This window comes from Chiloscyllium plagiosum, chromosome 11 (genome assembly GCF_004010195.1).
Source record: "Chiloscyllium plagiosum isolate BGI_BamShark_2017 chromosome 11, ASM401019v2, whole genome shotgun sequence".
Classification (NCBI taxonomy): domain Eukaryota; kingdom Metazoa; phylum Chordata; class Chondrichthyes; order Orectolobiformes; family Hemiscylliidae; genus Chiloscyllium; species Chiloscyllium plagiosum.
In genome coordinates, this window is record NC_057720.1 from 48,916,875 (window position 1) to 48,939,120 (window position 22,246).

The 22,246-nt window shown below is 40.4% G+C and overlaps 1 protein-coding gene across 4 annotated transcripts in view; it reads left to right on the plus strand.

Annotated features, from left to right (window-relative positions):
* frem1b (Fras1 related extracellular matrix 1b) overlaps positions 1-22,246 on the plus strand; it is a 188,441-nt gene that overhangs the window by 65,184 nt on the left and 101,011 nt on the right. For all 4 annotated transcript variants that reach the window (XR_006312980.1, XM_043699276.1, XM_043699278.1 and 1 more), the window contains exons 11-12: positions 5,600-5,796; positions 8,501-8,591. Coding sequence is in view for 3 of the 4 variants with exons in the window: in XM_043699276.1 (XP_043555211.1) it covers positions 5,600-5,796; positions 8,501-8,591 (288 nt within the window). In the remaining variant the exon portion in view is untranslated. The remainder of the gene's footprint in view (positions 1-5,599; positions 5,797-8,500; positions 8,592-22,246) is intronic.

Genomic DNA, 22,246 nt, shown 5'->3' on the forward strand with positions numbered 1-22,246 from the left:
TAAGTTAGCGAGGTTGACTACTAGGTTTTAAAACGGGCAAAAGTTTATTCACAAAATTACACAATGAAACACAAAGAACAGAATAAGGAATCCCTACAGAACTCAGTCTATCCAAACTAGACTTAATTATATTGTTCTGAATATATACAACAGTCCCAATAAGCAAATCCCCCTTTAAAACACAGTACAAAGGGAGCAAATGCTTACAGGTTGAAGTTAGAAGGGCAGAAGGAAAGAGAGCCTGTTTCCACACAGCTTACTGTTGAACTTCCAACTAGTTCTGGACTGAATTGCTCAGCTAGAGAGCTGACCACTCCCCTTCCATTATGCAGGTCACTTCTGAAACATGACCACTTTGGCCTGAAGTCTTATTCATTTATATATAACCAAAAGGCCTCTCAAAATCCTTTTCATCTCTGTACCAAATGAGTCTAATCGGAGCCCGGCCAGTTTACGTCCCATCTGAAAATACATAAAGGGCAGAGTATCCTTGAGAAAAGAAATAGCTTTTAGAAAAAAGGGATCAGCTTTGTAGCACAGTTCACCACCACATTCTCAAATTTTAATCAAGGATTGGCAATAAATAGCCTATCTTTCCAGTGACATCAGATCTTTTGAATACATTTTAAATGATTAATTGAATAAAAGTATACAGCAACAAAACTCCAGACAAGATCCACGGCTATCTTCTTTACACTTGGTCCAGTTAAAAAGCTTTTATTCTGCTATTTGACTAGTAAACAAAGAAATTCATCAACTATGCTGACCAATTTCTACCAGTACAAACCAGGAGTCTAAATAGATAAATTGTGATAAATATTATGCCTTATTCACCATAATAAAAGCCAGATACTGCAGATGCTGGAAATGTGAAAATAAAGTGCTGGAGAAACTCAGCAGATCTGTCAGTATCGGTGTAGAGAGAAAACAGAAGAAGTTCTGAAAAAGAATCATATCAGACTCTAAACATTAACTCTGTTTTTCTCTCTCCACAGATAGTAGCAGACCTAATGTGTTTCTCCAGCATTTTCTGTGTTGTATTCATCATGTTCTACTGATATTTTCTTGAATATTTAATATTACTGTCACCCTGAGACATCCAATAAAGGTTTTCATTTCTATATTATCAATGCGGCAGCACAAAAGTGGCATGACTGTAGTTGGCTTCCCTCTGATATGGCCTAGAAGGACACTCTGTTATATCAAAGTGCTAAAATGTCTCAAAGGGATGAAACTGATGGACTACCTGGCTTCAACAAAGGCACTGGAAATGACAACAGTATATCATCCCTGCAAAGTCCTCCTGACTATTATCTGGGAGACTATGACAAAATTGGGGGAGCTATCTCAGACTTGTAAAGCAACAACCTAACATAGTCATACTCAGGGAACTATGCCTTACAGATATTGTCCCAGACACCAACATCACCCATCCCTGGGTATGTCCTGCCCCACTGATGTTGCCTGGGAGTAATCAGCTTTGACTCTAGGCCCCATGAAATCTCATATCATCAGATCAAACATGGGCAAGGAATCATCCTGATGACTACAATGTATTTCCTATCCCCCTCAGCAAATGAGTCAGTTACATATTGAACACCACTTGGAGGAAGCACTGAGAGTGGCAACGATGCAGAATGTATTCTGGATGGGGTGGCTTCAATGTCCATCACCATGAGTGTCTTAGCAATATCATTACTAACCAAGTTAGTCGAGCCCTAAAAGACAAAATCTATTTGATCCCATCCTCACCAATCTGCCTGTTGTAGACGCATCTGTCCGTATTATTTTTGGTAGGAGGAACCACTGTACTGTCCTTGTATAGATTAAACCTACCTTCACATTAATGATACCTTCTGTGGAGCTGTGTGTCATTATCACCATGCTGAATGGGATAAATTTCAAATAGGTCGAGCATCATAAGACAAAAGTGAGGCATTATTGACTATCAGCAGCAATGTCCATAGCCATCAAGCCAGAGGATCAACTGTAATTTAATGAAGAGTACAGAAGAGCATACCAGGAGCAACACCAGACATCTAAAAATGAAGTGTTAACCCAGTGAAGCTTCAACACAAAACTATTTGTATGCCAAATGGAATTAACAATAAGTGATAGAGCTAATCAATCACACAACCAAATTCCCTTGCAGTCTTGCCACATCCAATCATAATTGGTGGTGAACAATTGAACAACTCACTGGCGGATCAGAGTCCATAAGGTTCTCCTTCCTCAATGGCAGGTGTTCGCAGCAGATTAAATGAGTCTCAGCCAGATGTGATGATCCATCTCATCCTCCTCCTCTGGAGGTTACCAGCATCATTGATGTCAGTCTTTAGCCAATTTGATTTACTGCACACAAAGAAATGCATGAAGACATTGGACACTGCAACAGTTATGGACCATGGCTATAGTTCAGCAATTGTATGAAAACTTGTGTTCCAAAACTAGTCATTCTTCTAACCCAATCTGATCCAATATAGATACTATGTGGAAAATTGCCCCAGGTTTTCTTGCACACAAAAAGCATGAATTTTCCAACTCAACCAATTACTGCTCCATCTGTGTACTCGCAATCATTAGTAAAGTGTAGGAAGAGGTCAGCAACACCAAGCACTTGCTTGAAGTAACCTGCTTACTGAATGCTTAATTGTATTCCATCAGGGACCAACTTCAGCTTCTGACTCAGTGTAATGTCAGTTTAAACATGGATAAAAAAGCTTATTTTCAGAGATTAGGTGAAGGTTCTATTGTTAACATCAAGGCTGCAATTGACATTACGTGCCATCAAGCAGCCCTGGCAAACTGGAATCATTGTGAATCAGAGGCCAATTTGCTGCTGGTTGATGTAATACTTAGTTCAAAGGAAGTTGGTATGGATATTTGAGGTCAGTCATCTCAGCACCAGTACACCTTTGCAGGAGTTCCTCAGGCTAGTATCCACAACTCAACTATTTTCAGCTGCTTTAACAATGATCCTCCCTCCATTGTAAGATCAGAAATGGGGATATTGGCTGATGATTGCACTTTGTTTAGTACCATTTGTGACTTCTCATACTGAGAGAGTCCATGCCCAAAGGCCACAGACCTGGAAAATATTCAACCTTGGCTTCGCAAATGATACTTGCCACTTGTAAGATACATGTACTTGGCAATCACCATCTTTAACAATTGAGAACCTAATTAGCACCTCCTGACATTCAATAGCATTACTATGACTGAATCCCTCACTATCAACATCTTGGGGTTTACCATTGACAAGAAACTGAACTGGACTCGCCATATCAATATTGTGGTTACTAGAACAGATGAGAGCAGCAAGTAACTCCTTTCCTGACTCCTCAAAGCCTGCCCACTATCAACAAGTTTGGTGGCATACTCCCTGAGAGCAGATTCAACATGCAAGAAGCTTGGACACTATCCAGGATGAAGCAGGCTGCTTGATTAATACCATATCCAAAAACCTCAGCTGCTGAAGGGCCATCTCAACTTGAAATATTAACTTGCACTCATTCCCCAGATGCTGCCTGACCAATTGTGATTTCCAACATTTTTTGTTTCCAGTACAGATTCCGGCATCTGCAGTAACTTGCTCCCAAAGGCGTTCACTTCCTTCATCACTGACATGTTATCAGCAGTGCGTGTACCTACAGGATTCGCTATAGAAATTCGCCATTCCTTAATTGTCACTAGATCAGAATTTTGGAACTCTGCCCTCAACAGCATATGAGTCTACCTTCACCAAGTGGACTGCAGTCAGTCAATAAGAGAACTCGTCACCACCTCAGTGGTAACTAGGGATGACAGCAGCTGACCCAGATAGTGAAACCATGTCCCCTCAATGGCTGTAGTATTTTAAAAAAATGTCAGTGTTGTCAAGACTTGTTGAAAACTTCAGTTTCATTAAAACTTTATTGTCTTACCTTAAGAAAGCCAGATCTTCCTAACCATTCTCATTATAACGTGCTCATGTTCCAATAGGCTTTAATAAAATTTGAACTGAGCAGAATACATAAATCCCATAGATGTTTTAGGATCCACCCATTATGGAAAGTCTCCTACATTGTGCATCCTTATCTCCGATTTCAGTTCACACAATTGACTCTCTTACCATATCCAAAAAGCTACTGAACTGTAGTGAAAAATACAGTTTATTTAAACATATAGTAATGTGATTTCAGTTACAATGATGAGGAATATACTTGAATGACATGAAACAATGAATGACCACAATCCAGGTCAGCAGCTGTTACCCCATACCTTGTTATCATTGAGATGGTGGTGATGTGTTCTCCTATTATTTGACTGCAGTCCACTTGGCATAGGTTCCTTCTGATAGACTGGTTAGCAAGGTTAGATCTCATGGAATACAGGGCGAACTAGCCATTTGGATACAGAACTGGCTTGAAGGTAGAAAACAGAGGGTGGTGGTGGAGGGTTGTTTTTCAGACTAGAGGCCTGTGACCAGTGGTGTGCCACAAGGATCAGTGCTAGGTCCACTGCTTTTCATAATTTATACAAATGACTTGGATGTGAACATAGGAGAAATAATTAGTAAATTTGCAGATGACACCAAAATTGGAGGTGTAATGGAAAACAAATAAGGTTACCTTAGAGTACAACAGGATCTTGATCAGGTGGGCTAATGGGCTGAGGAGTGGCAGATGGCATTTAATTTAGATAAATGTGAAATGCTGCATTTTGGAAAGGCAAATAAGAGCAGGACTTATAAACTTAATGTTTAGTCCTGGGGAGTGTGCTGATCAAAGAGACTTTGGAGTGCATGTCCATAATTCCTTGAAATTGGAGTTGCGGGTAGATAGGATAGTGGAGAAGGCATTTGGTATGCTTTCCTTTATTGGACAGAGCATTGAGTACAGGAGTTGAGAGATCATGTTGCAGCTGTACAGGACATTGGTTAGGCCAGTCTTGGAATATTGTGTGCAATTCTGGTCTCCCTCCTATCGGAAAGATGTTGCGAAACATGAAAGGTTTCAGAAGAAATTTACAAGGATGTTGCCAGGGTTGGAGGATTTGAGCTACAGGAGGAGGCTGAATAGACTGCGGCTGTTTTCCCTGGAGCGTTGGAGGCTGAGGAATGACCTTATGGAGGCTTATAAATTCATGAGGGGCATGGATAGGTACGTAGGCAAGGTCTTTTCCCTGGGGTGGAGGAATCCAGAACTAGAGGGCCTAGGTTTAGGGTGAGAGGGGAAAAATTTAAAAGAGACCTAAGGGGCAATTTTTTCATGCAGAGGATTGTACATGTATGGAATGACCTACCAGAGGAAGTGGCAGAGGCTGGTACAAATACAACATTTAAAAGGCATTTGGATGGGCATATGAATAGAAAGGGTTTATAGTGATATGGGCCAAGTAATAGCAATTGGGACTAGATTAGGTTAGGATATCTGATTGGCATGGACAAGTTGGACCAAAGGGTCTTTTTCCATGCTGTTCATCTTTATGGCTCTATGACTTCCTTTAAGAAACAATGCTTTTGTTTATCTATCAGGAGCCTGTGTCTTTTGATGCACCAATGAATTCTTATCATTTAGTCATTTAGCAAAGTCTATCCTTCAGTTGTTTTGTTTTTCAGATAACAATGATCCGTATAATGCCAGTGAAGGACCAGCTACCTAAAGAAGTTGATGGTGCTACACGCTATTTGGTAACAAAAGAAACCGAAATTAACCACATCACAAAGGATCATCTCCATTTCACAGACACAGAATCCCCAGCGAATGAATTGATGTACATAATCAGTAAACCTTGTTTTTTTCCAACAAACCAGAGGTATGCTGTTTAATGTTGCCTTTTGGATGTCGTTAAAATGTACTTCATATACATATTTGAAGCTGGTATACTTGACTATATCTACCAATAGTTAATCTATTTTCATATATTTATGACCACACTTTTTTAGCTCAGTAGTGTCCAAACCTTTCTCTTTATTTCTTTATCCTCTGAATCACTTGCTGATACATCTACCAATGATAAATATAATCATGGACTGATCTACAGCCTGCAGTCCAATTTCTATTCTCTGTGATCTAGATGACCGTAACCTTTGTTACTGCCTTTCAGTATCAGATGTTTCTTGAGGATATATCAGTGCAAATACCTCATAGAGGAAGGAGGAACTTATATTGGTAGTTATATTTAAATGCCACATAGCAGTAATTCACCTACAAGAGTTTTAGCATCAGTAAAATATCTCCAGGTTTTGAAAAGTATTTATTAATATTGATTCCCCTATTTAAACATCTTAATGACCACATCTTTGGCAATGAATACTTAGCTTCAGGTTTGATGTTTATCTGGTGATTAGTCAATGGAGAAAACTATGTTGATAGTTATTAAGATATTTACAGGGAAAAACAGGATAGATAGAGATAAATTATCCCCAGTAGTTGGAGATTCTAGAATTAGGTGGCTTAGTCTAAAAGTAGTTCCAGACTGTTTAGGAGAGATGTTAGAAAGCACAAGGATGGTGCAGATTTCAAACTCCCTTCCATAAATAGCAATTGATGCTAGATCAGTTGTTAACTTTAACAATAAGGTAGATTATTGTTTGTTTAGTCAACATATTAAGAGATATGGGACAAAGCCAGGTATATGGAGTCAGTCCACACATCAGCCATGATCTCGTCGAAGGGTAGGGCAGGCTGAAGGGGCTGAATGGCCTACTCATGTTTCTATGTTCCAATGTAGTGTTTATTATTTCTAGCTGTGTATCTACATGTATTACAGCATATAAAAGTCATATCCCAAAGGCAACTTTCTTGTCCTTAATTTAGCACACAGCAGACCCTTTGGTCCAAGTCATCCATGCTGACCAGATATCCTAAACTAATCTAGTCCCATTTGCCATTACTTTGCCCATATCCCTCTAAACCCTTCCTATTCATATACCCACCCAGACACCTTTTAAATGCTGCAAATGTACAACCTCCACCACTTCCTCTGACAGCTCATTCCATACACACACCACCCTCTGCATGAAAAAGTTACCCCTCACGTCCTTTTTAAAATTTTTCCCTCTCACCTTAAACCTATACCTTCTAGTTTTGTACTCCCCTCTCCTGGGAAAATGCCCTTGACTGTTTATCCTATTCATGCCCCTCGTGATTTTATAACATCTATAAGGTCACTCCTCAGCCTCTGATGCTCCAAGAAAAATAGCCCCAGCCTATTCAGCCTCTCCCTGAAGCTCAAAACCTCCGACTCTGGCAACATCCTTGTAAATCTTTTCTTAAACCTTTCAAGTTTAACAACATCCTTCCCATAGCAAGAAGACCAGAATTGAACACAGTATTCCAAAAGTTGTCACAACATAACATCTCAACTCCTGTACTCAATACACTGACCAATAAAGGCAAGTGTACCAAATATCAACTTCGCTACCCTGTCTACCTGCGATGCCACTTTTAAGGAATTATGAATCTGCACCCAATGTCTCTTTGTTCAGCAACACTCCCCTGGACCTTACCATTAAGTGTATAAGTCCTGCCCTGATTTTCCTTACCAAAATGCAACACCTTCTATTTATCAAAATCAAAATCCATCTGCCACTCCTCAGCCCATTGTTACATCTGATCAAGGTCCCGTTGTACTCTGATATAACCTTCTTCACTGTCAACTATACCTCCAATTTTGATGTAACTGCAAACTTACTAACCATTCCTCCTATATTTGCATCCAAATCATTTATATAAATGACAAAAAGTAGTGGCCCAGCACTGATCCTTGTGGCACACTGCTGGTCACTGGCCTTCGGTCCAAAAAATAATCCACCACCACCACCCATTATCTCCTACCTTCAGGCCAATGGGCTAGCTCTCTGGATTCCACATGATCTAACCTTACTAGTCAGTCTACTGTGCGAAAATTTGTTGAATGCCTTGCTGAAGTCCATAAAGACAGAGTCCGTTGCTCTGCCTTCATCAACCTTGTCACTTCTTCAAAAAGCTTCAAAAAAGTCGCACCGAAATGTTTATAAATTACACCAGCACTTGTTATTTGACTTCATTCACAGAAATATCAACTTCTTTATCTTGTTACCAAAACAACTCCTTTAATTGAGTTGGGTACATTATGCATAAAAATCTGAAAAATATGTTTTACTTATATGTAGTTTTACTTTCCTTTTTCTGTATTTCTATCTGGTGAGTTGTTGGGAAAACAATTCTGAGATCATAAATAAGATGTTTTAATTTCACATTGCTTTACCAATTGTATGAATCCTTGAAATCCTTTTGCTCCCATTTCACATAGGACAACAGTAAAAAAGTTGATAGCACAAAATTTGGATCTTTATGACTGATGTGCTTTTTAAAATGTTTCAAGAGCTGATCTATAATCCGGATTAATTGGAAATTGGGCAGGTGCCTCTTCTGTAGCTATCATAAATAAATTTAAGAAAATGCACTTATTTATGCAGAATGCAGATGCTGCCAACCTTATTCATTGCTTTTGTATTGATTTTGCCTTATTACAGAATGTACGATGCAGGCAAGATAATTTTCACAGACAGCACAAAGAATATGAAAAAGGATCCTTCCGTCCCCATGATGAGATCATTTACACAGGTGCCTTAAGTAGAATCTGTATCACATTGAGATACTATAACCTTTTAAATTGATACAATTCATGCAAAACTATACATAGAACTCAACAAAATTATACATAATCCAATTAGAATTGAACACTAGTAGCAGATAGAGCATTGTTTCAAATATTTTATTTTAAAAGTTCTTGTCTTTCAAATTAAGTATTCCATGTGATAAAGAGCTATGAAATACATATTTTATTGTATAGCTTACTTTATTTGTAAGCAACAGGAGGGGGAGCACTTCCTGCTGTTGAACATACAGTGTCAGTCACAGAAATTGGGACGCTTTGAAGTGCAGCTGCTATCTTAAAACTCATTTTATCATCTGTGTCCAGACAGACAGCTTAAATTAACTTTGAGATGCAAACTGAAACCTGTTATTATGGGGACAATGAAAACAGAATCATGTTCGAATTAATGGTTCCCAAAATTGTTCTACTCCTTTGCCATTGTTAATCAAATTCTCATCTTGAATATATTGTGGCATTGCTTTTATTAATAGGACTTTTTGCAGATGTTATGAAAAAGACTGAGTTAGCCCAGGCATTTTGGTGATTCTTAATCTTGAATTATTTAGTTACATTAGCTATTTTCTACAAATGAATATGTTCTTCAGTAGATGGATGGAATCTAATGTAGGAAAATGTGAGTTCATCATTTAACTGGCTTCAATATGTCTGCTGAAACTTCGTTAAAAGGAAGAATCAAAAAGGCAGACTACTATTGAAGCAGAGATAGAAAGACTCCAGCACAGTGCAGCTTAGAGTGATCTGGGTATTTTTGTGCAAGAAACACAAGTCAGCATGCAGTTGTAGCAAATAATTAAAAAATACTAATGAAGTTTTGGGTAGGCCCCCTTGTGGTGCAGTGGTAGTGTCCCTACCCCAGGACTATTTGGGTTCAAGTCCTACTTGCCCAGATGTGTGTAATGACATCTCTGAACAGGTTGATTAGAAATATAGGCTAATTAACATTTTGTTAACAATGAAATTTTGGCCTTTACTGCTCAGTTGTTGGATTTGATAGCAGGATGTCTGGTTACAACTATAGACTATGCCAGTGAGGCTGCACCTGGAATACTGCGTACAGTTTGGTCCCTGTATTTAAAAAAGAATATATTGGCATTGGAAACTGTTTGAAAGAGATTCATTGGCTGATTGTTGAGAAGAAGTAATTGACTTATCAAGAAAAGGAAACATATGAGGCCTTTCTTCATTGGAGTTTACAAGGATGAGGGATGATCTCATTGAAACATATAAGATTCTGAGATGGTTTAACAGGGTAGATGTTGAGAAGATGTTTCCATTAGTGGGGATATCTCAAATTAAGGAGCAAATTATAGGAAAAAAGGGACACTCATCCATTCAAAGTTAAAAATCACACCACACTAGGTTACAGTCCAACAGGTTTAATTGGAAGCACACTAGCTTTCGGAGCGCCGCTCCTTCATTCAGGTGAATTGGAGGACACAATTGTAAGGCACAGAATTTATAGCAAAAATTTACAGTGTGATGTAACTGAAATTATACATTGAAAAATACCTTGATTGTCTGTTGAGTCTTTCATCTGTTCAAATACCATGATAGTTTCACTTCTTTCATGTGTAAATCGCAAATCTTTTTTTAAAAATTGCATTCTCAGGTTAACTATAACAATTGGTGATAGCTGGACAAGATGTTGAAGATGTTAGCCCCCTGTGTTCTCTGTCGATGCCATGATGTTTAGATTGATTCTAATCTAAAATGTGAGATAACAGAGTTTTGTGAGGGGGTGCATGTGTGAGTGTGGGAGTGTGTGTGTGTTTCTGGGGTGGGGGGTTGTCAGTGTCTGTGATGAGTGTGTATATGTGTGTGCATGAGTATAGAGTGGTCTAAGTCTCTGAGAGGATGCCTGTGTGAGTGTGGGAATGCGTGTCTGTGTGCGTGTCTGCATAGTGCAATGGTGGTTACCTGTAATGTGACATGAACCCAAGGTCCCAGTTGAGACCCTCCTTATGGGGTACCAAACTTAGCTATCAGCCTCTGCTTGGCCACTTTTCGCTGCTGCCTGTCCCGCAGTCCGCCTTGCAGGATGGCCACCCGAAAGTCCGAGGTTGAATGTCCTGCACCGCTGAGGTGTTCCCCAACTGGGAGGGAACACTCCTGTCTGTTGATTGTTGTGTGGTGCCCATTCAGCCATTGCTGTAGCCTTTGCTCGGTCTTGCCTACAATGTATAAAATAGACAACATTGGCTGAGTCACATGACCACGTACATGGTATCCATGTCCACACTCTGACATGTCTTGCAGCATCTATCCTGACAGGGTTGTATGGAGTCGTCCTGAAAGCCAGGCAGTTTGTTACGAACAATGATCTGTTTGAGGTTTGGCGGTTGTTTAAAGGCGTAGTGGAGGTGTGGGGAAGGTCTTGGGGAGGTGCTCATTCTCATTGATAATGTGTTGCAGGTCATGAAAAACATGGTGTAGTTTTTCAGCTCCTGGGAAGTACTGAACAACGAAGGGTACCCTGTCAGTTGCAGCATGTGTCTGTCTCCTAAGGAAGTCATTACGGTTTCTTGCTGTGGCACATCAGAACTGATGGTCGATGAGTTGAGCATCATAACCCGTTCTTGTGAGGGCATCTCTGAGTACTTCCAGGTGCCCATCACGTTCCTCCTCATCTGAGCAGATCCAGTATACGCGTAGGGCTTGTCCATAGGGGATGGCTATTTTAATATGTTTTGGGTGGAAGCTGGAGAAGTGTAGCATTGTGAGGTTGTCTGTGGGTTTTCGGTAGAGTGTGGTGCTAAGGTGTCCATCCTTGATGGAGATGCATGTGTCCAAGAATGAGACAGATAGTCGAGAGTAGTCCATGGTGAGTTTGATGATGGGATGAAACTGTGTAGTTTTATCAGTGACTCCTCGCCATGGGTCTGGAGGAAGAAAATGTCGTCAATGTACCTGGTGTATAATGTTGGTTGGAGATCCTGCAGAGAGAAGAAGTCTTATTCGAACCTGTGCATAAAGATGTTGGCATATTGGGGAACAAATTTGGTCCCCATGGCCGTTCTATGTGTCTGGATGAAGAACTGATTGTCAAAGGTGAAGACGTCTTGGACAAATGCACCTCAGCACCACACTCTACCGCAGACCCACAGACAACAACACAATGTTCTGACATGCCACAGCAAGGAACCGTAATGACCTCCTCAGGAGACAGACACGTGCTGCAGCCGAGAGGATAACCTTTGTTGTTCAGTACTTCCCAGGAGCGAAAAAACTATGCCATGTTCTTCATGACCTGCAACGCATTATCAGTGAGGATGAGCACCTCGTCAAGACCTTCCCCACACCTCCACTGCTCGCCTTTAAACAACCACCAAACCTCAAACAAATCATTGTTTGCAGCAAGCTGCCTAGCTTTCAGGACAACTCCATACAACCATGTCATGGTAGGCGTTGCAAGACATGTCAGAGTGTGAACCATTACACGTGGGGACACCTCCATGTACGTGGCAGGTACTCATGTGACTCAGCCAATGTTGTCTATCTTATACGTTGAAGGCAAGGATGCCCTGAGGCATGGTACATTGGGGAAATCGAGCAAAGGCTACAGCAACAGATGAATGGGCACCGCACAACAATCAACAGACAGGAGTGTTCCCTCCCAGTTGGGGAACACTTCAGTGGTCCAGAACATTCGACTTTGGACCTTCGGGTGACCATCCTCCAAGGCGGACTTTGGGACAGGCAGCAGCGAAAATTGGCCGAGCAGAGGCTGTTAGCTAAGTTCCATACCCATAGGGAGGGCTTCATCCGGGACCTTGGGTTCATGTCACATTACAGGTGACCACCATTGCACTATACACACACACAGACACTCCTATACACACAGACACACATATACACAACACGCACACAGACAATCACACACACTCCCACACTCACACAGGCATCCTCTCAGAGACTTAGACCACTCTACACTCATGCATACACACATACACTCTCTTCACAGACACTCACAACCCCCCACCCCAGACACACACACACACTCCCACACACACACTCTGTTATCTCACTTTTTAGATTAGAATCAATCCAAAAGCTAGTGTGCTTCCAATTAAACCTGTTGGACTATAACCTGATGTTGTGTGATTTTTAACTTTGTACACCCCAGTCCAACACTGGCATCTCCAAATCATCTATTCAAAACTTAGGTAATGAGAAAATCCTTCTCCAAGAGTGTTGTTATTGTCTGGAATTTTCTGTCCCAGAGATTAATGAAGACTAAATTAAAGAAAATATTTGAAGAAGAGGTAGGTAGATTTTTGAAATATCAGGAATCTGGATAGACGACTATAATGAGCTGACAGGAAAAAGGAGTTGAGACCTGAGGCAGATCAGCCATGATCTTATTGACTGATGGGGCAAGTTTGAGGGGCAAAAAGGCCCAATCATGCTCTTATATCTTATGTTCTTAAGCTTTTCCGTTCTTTCCAAGTAAGCTACTGATTTTGCAGTTGCCACAAAGGCTCATCACAATGTTCAGTGTTTTGAATTCAAAATATAATAAATAAAAATATTAAATTGAAAATGTATCCAATGTAGAGCTCAAGATTACGACACAGAGACTACCCAGTAACTACCTAACATTCTCGCAAGGTTGTGGTGAAATTATAATTTCCATAACATTGATTCTGCTGCCACTAACCAGAAAAGTGTCAGCATAATTACATGTGTCAGCAGCCACAGTGTGCACTGATGGTGCATTCTCAACTGGTCCTGATGCCTTTCCAGTTGGTCCTGGAAATACAGTGTTATTTAAAGGCAACCAATTCTGTAATGTTAGAATTGTAATGACAAAACTATTAATTAAAGTAATCTGAACTCTGAGGGAATATTTTCTTTACAATTGATTAAGTAATAACAACACTGACCACTATGGTTTGATTGTATATTTTAATTAATGCTAGAGTTAATGCCAATATGTAGATCATTCAGATTTTGAAAATGAAAGCATAAATTCATGCCTCTTTTTAGATTTTAAAGTCATCGGATTTGTCAGGGAATATTTTCTTTACAACTGATTAATTAATATCAACACTGATCACTATGGATTGTTTGTATATTTTAATTGATGCTAAAAATAATGCTAGTATATAGATCATTCAGTATATAGATCATTCATGCATCATGAAAGCATAAACTCAGGTGTCATTTTAGATTTTAGCAATGGACGAGAATCTTGGGATACATTTTTTGGTTCACTTCGGCAGACTTATTAAGACCAATTAAAATCAACTGGCGGAGCAATCACATTCCACAGCGTTGCTCTCTGTTGATCATTCTTAATTAACCCAATCATCTATCCTAATTTTGAGCTGGATGTGAAATAAAAGCACTGCAATAAAGAGAACGCAGATTACAGGTCAAGCAACATTCCAAAAATTTGTTTGCATTTAGCATATGGGAATAAGAAAAAAGGGTTTAAAATATGATGTCAATAATTTTGAGCACTGACCACTGTAGAAATATATTTTGTGTCTTCTGGCACTACTTGCAATTGACTGAAGATATTCACTGACTTGTGTCATGTGTAATTTGTAGAGTTAGCTTCTTACATTAGGACCACGGTCCTGGATTTCTACTCTTGAAAATGGTTTTAAGTTGTATTAGATGGTTTGACAGGGGTGAGAAATCTTTAGGTACATTGCATGCAGAATTCAACCATGGACACATGCCTAATATTTGCATTTTGGCACTGAACAGCAGAAAAAACATCATTCAATTTTTTTTCCTGATGGATGTAGGGAAACATTGACTGTATGTTCCCATTTAGGATACATTTGGTGAAGTATACCCCATAGACATAGAAAATAGATCACTCAGTCAACGTCTAAGCACTGTTAACAGAGCATCTGTCATATTAATGCCAGGTACTCTGTCATTTGCCATGATTCTTATGTCCTATGACTACCATTATTCGAATTGTACTTATAGGGATGAGATAAATGGTGGATTCCAATTATTGTTTTTAACCTTAGGTGGAAATTTCGCTGGATCTAGTGGAGCCTGCTGAAGTGGGAATGGTGGTGTGTGAGTCAGCAGGATCGAATGGGGATATCACATCAGATTTACAACTTTGGGAAAACTCTAATTAGCTTAGAGTAGGAAAGAATTGATGCAGAAATTCCACCTGCTGGTAGATGAAAAAACAATTATGCTCAATGATAAGCCATTTGATAATTTTATTGGTAGCTCAAGGAACCTTCCAAACTCTCATAGCTTTCTATGCTTCCCTACCAGGTTTATATGCAGTCAAGTGAGTGAGAGAGGTATCTAATTCACAACAACTCTAACACAGGCAAATGATCCAGCATATGGTATGGAAGGTTGAAATCCACTCCTGTTTGCTTTCCTCTGACCACCCTCTTTCTGACATTATAAATGACACTGTCTTCATGATGCTTACCTCGTCTTCTCATACATGTGCACTGGGATTCAGCACCAATTCTAAGGCTGACATCAGTGTGTCAGTTACAGCAGCTGCAGCTCCTAGTGCTGCTTTTTACAACAGTGTGCTGCCAGCCAGTGCTTGGCCAGCAAGTCTTGCAGGTGGGATTCTGTCCTTCAGAGTCGATAATCTCAAAGGAGGCCATGAAGCTGACCAGCTAAGTATCTGATGGGCACCTATTTACATTGGTTCTTTCCTTCAAATGTGATGCCAAATTCCTGTTCTCCAAATGATGGGAAGACCTCAAAATCTGGAGGAAAACACAGCCCAGAGAGAGAGAAATAATATCTTTTGGTACTGGATGTTTAATTTTGTCATAATGCATCAGGAAATAAAAATCATGTCCCACTCCTAAATGCCATTGCAATACAATAAGCTAAATATAATAATATAGTTTGTCCATTTGTACAATATTTAGGGCAGCACGGTGGCTCAGTAGTTAGCACTGCTGCCTCACAGCACTAGGGACCCAGGTTCAATTCCAGCCTCGGGTGACTGTCTGTGTGGAGTTTGCACATTCTCCCCGTGTCTGCGTGAGTTTCCTCCAGGTGCTTCGGTTTCCTCCCACAATCCAAAGATGTGCAGGTTAGGTGAATTGGCCATATTAAATTGCCCATAGTGTTCAGGTATGTGTAGGTTAGGTGCATTAGTCAGGGGTAAATATAAGATAATAGGATCAGGAAATCGGTCAAGGTGGGTTACTCTTCGGAGCGTTAGTGTGGACATGTTGGGCCGAAGGGCCTATTTCCACACTGTAGGGATTCTTCTTCTTCTAAGACAACATGAGATGTAATTGTTCTATGTAATTTCTCAAACAGGAGAGCATCACAACTCTTCCCAAGACTGCAAGAAACTACAGAGAATCATGAACATAGTCCAGTCCATCATGCAAACCAGCCTCCCATCCATTGACTTTCCACTTGCTTGGGAAAGCAACCAACATATTCAAAAACCCCTCCCATACCAGTTAAACTCTCTTCCACCCTTTTCCCCAGGATAGAAGATATAAAAGTTTGAATACACATATGAACAGATTCAAGAACAGCTTCTCCCCCCTGCTATCAGACCTTTGAACAGGCCTCTCAAATACTGATGTCAATCTCTCTCTCTCTCTGCACCTTCTCTGCAGCTGTAGCACTGTATTTTGCACTCTGTTCTACTACCCTGATGCACTTTGTACGGTATGATCTGCCTGTAGAGCATGCAAAACATGTTTTTTTACTGTGTCTCGATAAATGTAAACCAAGAACAAGGAACAATACAGTACAGAAACAGGCCCTTTGGCCCTCCAAACCTGCGCCAATACATTCTGCCCTTCCAAACTATAACTGGCTTCACTTACAGGATCTATATCTCTCTATTCCCTTCCTATTCATATATTCATCCGGGTGTTTCCTGAAAGCTGCTATTGTATCTGCTTCCACCACCTCCCTTGGCAGTACATTCTAGACATTCACCACACTTTGTATGAAAAGCTTGTCTCGCATATCTCTTTTAAACTTTTCCCCCTCACACCTTGAACCTGTGTCCCCCAGTAATTGACCCTTCCACCTTGGAAAAAAGCCTCATATTTTCCGCTCTATCCATGCCATTCACAATCTTATAAACTTCTATCAGGTCACTACACAACCTCCTGCATTCCAGTAGAGACAAACCCAGTCTATCCAACCTTTATTCATAGCTAAAATGCCCCATACCAGGCAACATCCTGTAAACCTTTTATGTACGCTATCCAAAGTATCCACATCCTTTTGGTAGTGTGGTGACCACAACTTTATGCAATATTCAAAGTGTAATCTAACTAAAGTTCTATAAAGCTGCAGCATAGCTTGTCTAAATTTATATTCAATGCCCCTTCCAATGAAAGCAAGCAAGTCATAAGTCTTTTTACTACCATATACATCTGCGCTCCCACCTTCAGTGATCTGTGGACCTGCATATCCTGATCCCTCTGCATATCAATACTCCTAAGAGTTCTGTCATTCACTGTATAATTTCCATCTGTACTTGACCTTCCAAAATGCAACACATCACATGTGACAACAATCAATCAAATAAAAAAAATCAGGAATTTTCTAAGTGAGCTTCATCTAGTAAAGTGATTTCTAGAACTAATGAAGATTTTTAAAAATCATAAATTCAGGTCAATTATACAATAATGAAATATAACAGGATATTTGTAAATTATTTAACATATATGTAAGCTATCAAAATTTAATGTACCTCTTTGTTATTACTGTTTTGTTGTTTAATTGCTCTTATGACATTTATTTGGCAATTAAATCCTAAGAGAAAGACATAGGATAGTGCAATTCTGCCTTCTGAAGGTGAGAAAAATCCCATGGAGGCATAAGAGAGAACCAATCATTGAAACAATGTGTAAATCATCATTATTTTTCTGGACATGCTGTGAAATTTTCATATGTATTGAAATAAGTGAAATCATGCTTGAAAAAGTAGAGAACTATCGCTCAAATATGATTGTAGTCTGTAAAAGAAACTAAAAACATGTTGTGTGGATGATGGTAAAAGAAACCCTAAATGTGAAAAAGTACTATTCAAATGAAAACCATAAGGTTGAGTAGGAATATTGGGCTCTAATGGAAAATGTGGTGCAGCTCTCTGGTGTCATAAAACAATTATTTCATTCTCTTTCTTGTAGATAGTTTCTCAGGTTTCACAATGCTTTGATTCCACTCTAATAGGTTCTGAGATGTCTTATGCCCAATGCATGATTTGCTGTCACTGGCACATGCAGGGCTGGTGGTGTATGAACAGACCAGTAAAGGAGTTCTTGGGAAGCTTTACATGCACTCTCTGAAGTTTCCATGTGCTCCTTACAAGATTTCTTCATGATTTGGAGGCCTCTATAATAAACATTCTCCATTTTGATCAGTCACAAGCAAGGGATTCCTTTGAGTTAGCATGAATATTTGACCTTCACAGGGATGCTTTGAGAAAATTCCTAAAGCGTACTCCAGTCAGTCTCACTTCTGCTGAGGGCAAATTGTGAGAACCGGTTATGAGAGATGGAATTAATTGTGATTTAAGTGAAAATTAATCAGGATGATCAGTATAGTTTTGTTAAGAAGGTCTTGTCTTACTAACTTAATTAAATTTTCTGGAGGTAACAAGGAGAATTGATGAAAAGGATTTTGAATGGTTTTCTGTGAGTTAATTGAGGTATACAAAATGATGAAGAGTTTGACTAGAGTGGACAGGGAAAACCTGTTTCACCTATTCCAGAGGCCAATTACCAAGGGCACAGGACCAAGATGAAAAATGAGAGTAAAGAAATGGGAGTGGTTGTCTGGATTTTACTGCCCAGTTTGGTAGTTGAGGTAAAAACACTGAACTCATTTAAAAGGAACCTGGATCTGTATCTGAAGCCGCAAGGCTATGGACCAGGTGTTGGAAAATGGAATGTTAATTTACCCAGCCAGTGCAAATATGATGGGCTGCATGACCTCTATTTGTGTCATAACATTTCTATTGTTCGATTTTCATTGCTCTCCTGCTGTAAGAAAGCTCTGAGTAGAGAAGTTGCCTCAAGAGTTGGGTTGTGGACAAACTAACCACATGTTCTATCCAGTAAATCTGGTTTTCAGTGACTTGCAGCTCAAAGGTGGACATGTTGGCTTGGGAGAAGATGCTGCTATACACCTTTCTGGAGCAACTATTTCATTGCATGGATCACTTGCACATATTGCAATGTACTCCTAAGTAGATGTGCAAATGCTTATGTGATCCATAAGACTGTAATCCAATGAATGATACAACAAAAGACAGACAATTAAATAAGCAAGAACCTAAAGATGTGACTGTTGCAGAGGAGATGTGACTACCAGGAAGCTAATATCGACAGCAGATAGTTTCAACATTCTCCAACTGTGTTCCAATACGGTATTGAATAGTTTGGAAATGATAATGATTATCCATTCCACGTATCATTAACAGGACTACTCTGTAGCTTACAGAAAAGATTTTGTCATTTAGTTTGTGGATGTCAGCTGTTTGTCAACAATCAAAGACAATATTCCATTGAATGTGATCATCTTGTTATTTAATATTGCTCAGTGTCTACCAATCTTTCTCTCCTAGACCTCTACAAACATTACAGAATAATACTCCTTGTATTCAGTATTCCTATTTGTCAATTCCTCTGCCTCTCTGCCTCCTCTGTAACTGCTCCCAGGAGGAGAAATTCCACTCCAGGACATCCCAGATGTCCTCCTATTTCAAGGACTGCAATTTCCCTTTCCACGTAATCAACAATACCTTCCAGCACATCTCCTCCACTTCCCGCACCTCCACCCTCGAAATATACAGCAAATTATCCTCCACTATTTCTACCACCTACAGTCAAAGTCCAACACTAGAGATGTTTTTCCCACCCCACCCCATCAGCATTTTGCAGAGACCATTCCCTCTGCAACTCCCTCGTTAGATCCATGCACCCTACCAGCCCACCCTCCACCTTCCTGTGTCGCTGCACAAGATGTAAAACCTCATACCTACACCTCCCCTCTCACCTCCGTCCAAGGCCCTAAAGGATAATTTCAGATCCGGTGAAGATTTTCCTGCATGTCCACCCACCTCATCTACTGCATCCATTGCTCTTGATGTGGTCTCCTGTACATCAGGGAGACAGAATGCCAACTCACGGAATGGTTCAGGGAACACCTTTTGTTGCAAACACCAAACAACCCCACCACCCTGTGGCCAACCAGTTCAATTCCCCCTCCCACTTCTCCAAGGACATGCAAATCCTGAGTTTCCTCCACTGCCAAATCAAAGCCACTCACAAACTGGAGGAAGAACACCCCATTTTTCGCCTCAGGATCCTATAGCCACATGGCACCAACATTGACTTCACCAGTTTCCAAATCTCTCCTCTCCCCACCTCATCTGAGAACCAACCATCCAACTCGACACCCCCCTCTTGACCAGTCCTACCTGTCCATCTTCCTTCCCGCCTATCTGCTCCACTATCCCCACTGACGTATCACAACTACCTCCCACCTGCATCCCCTTATCGCCTTCACACCTATCTTCCCCCACCCCCACCCCACCCTCCTATTTATCTCTCAGCCCCCTTCCACCTTCACATTACTGATGAAGGGCTTATGCCCAAAACGTCAACTGTCCTGCTGCCAGACTTGCTGTGCTTTTCCAGTGCCACACTTTTCGACTTCAACATCTATAGTTCAGGCTGATGGCTGCTAGTTTAATAAAATCTGCAAGCTATACACCATATAAGGGTAGGATTGGAATGTTGCTCCCCCAATTGCGCAAACCATCTGTGCAACCATTTGTGATGACACCACATGAGGCTTCACAGCAAAAGCATCAATTGTGACATCCTGTGCATGGACACAATGAGCTAAAAAGTTTTGAATGATGCTCTTAAAGTTATTAATGATTCACTCATCCACAGGATCTGGCATCATCTGCAAAGTCATGATGAAGGAATAGAGATATATTTCCAAGCAAGGATATATAGGATATAGATGGAATCATAGATGTGTGTTTTTCCATATTCAGTCTCTCCTTATCATTCAAACCCTCTAGTTCAGGCAACATCCTTGTGGCCTTGCGGCACGGTGGCACAGTGGTTAGCACTGCTGCCTCACAGCGCCAGAGACCCGGGTTCAATTCCCAACTCAGGCGGCTGACTGTGTGGAGTTTGCACATTCTCCCCGTGTCTGCGTGGGTTTCCTCCGGTTTCCTCCCACAGTCCAAAAATGTGCAGGTCAGGTGAATTGGCCATGCTAAATTGCCTGTAGTGTTAGGTAAGGGGTAAATGTAGGGGTATGGGTGGGTTGCGCTTCGGCGGGTCTGTGTGGACTTGTTGGGCTGAAAGGCCTGTTTCCACACTGTAAGTAATCTGTAAGTAATCTAATCTAATTAAATCTTTTCTGTAGTCTTTCCAATTTAACAATATCCTTCCTATAGATGGGCGACCAGAACTGTATACAAAAGTGGCCTCACCATTGTCATGTAAAGCCATAAATTATGTCCCAATTCTTATACTCAATGCTCTGACCAATGAAGGTAAATGTGCCAAATGCCTTCTTTACTACCCTGCCTACCTGCGAGTCCGCTATGTACCCAAACCCCTAGGATCCTATGTTCGATAACACTCCCAGGGCCCTGCCATTAACAGTTTTCCCATTCAGATTAGATAAGATTAGATTACCTACAGTGTGGAAACAGACCCTTCGGCCTAACAAGTCCACACTGACCCTCTGAAGGGTAACCCACCCAGACCCATTTCCCTCTGACTAAAGCACCTAACACTATGGGCAATTTGGAGATTGTACATCCTTCAGTTGACATACTTTTCAGGTTGGAATTCTGTTTCTTCATTATCTCCCAATATACAATGGAAATGAATGATCACAAGCTGTTTATTTATTTCACATTTCATATAAATAGTTTGAAGATTGCAAAGACAATTTCTGGCCTATTTAATGCATTCTCTGTACAGGAATGTTATTGCATTTAATTCTATCCAACCCAAAGAATACACCTCATTAGCCGGTTGTTAAGAACTGCCTACATTAATTCCTGTTCCCTTGATTTGTAGATTGCTCAGAATGATCACAAACTGGATTATCATTCTTCCTACTCTCAAAGTTTAATTTCTCCAGCACCAGAAGTCCCATTTATCCTTCAGTGGGTGAATTCCAAACCAATTGGAGAAAACCTACAGATACTGGCAATCTGAAATGAAACACAAAATGTTGGCAACACCTTCGAGCTAAGCATTATTTGCAAATGGAACAGACTAGTTCATGTTTCAGTCATAGACCATTCTTCAAAATGTTTAGACATATCTACGTCTGAAAAGCTATTTTCTTCACAGATGGAGGGGACATGAAAGATCCTTAGTTGGTAGGATTAGGGAAAACCCTAAGGCTTTCTATAGGTATGTCAAGAATAAAAGAATGACTAGGGTAGGAATAGGTCCAGTCAAGGATAGTAGTGGGAAGTTGCGTGTGGAGGCTGAAGAGATTGGGGAGACACTGAATGAATACTTTTCGTCAGTATTCAATCAGGAACAGGACATTGTTGTCAATGTGAATACTGAGTCACAATTAAGTAGAATGGACGACTTTGAGGTATGTAGGGAAGAGG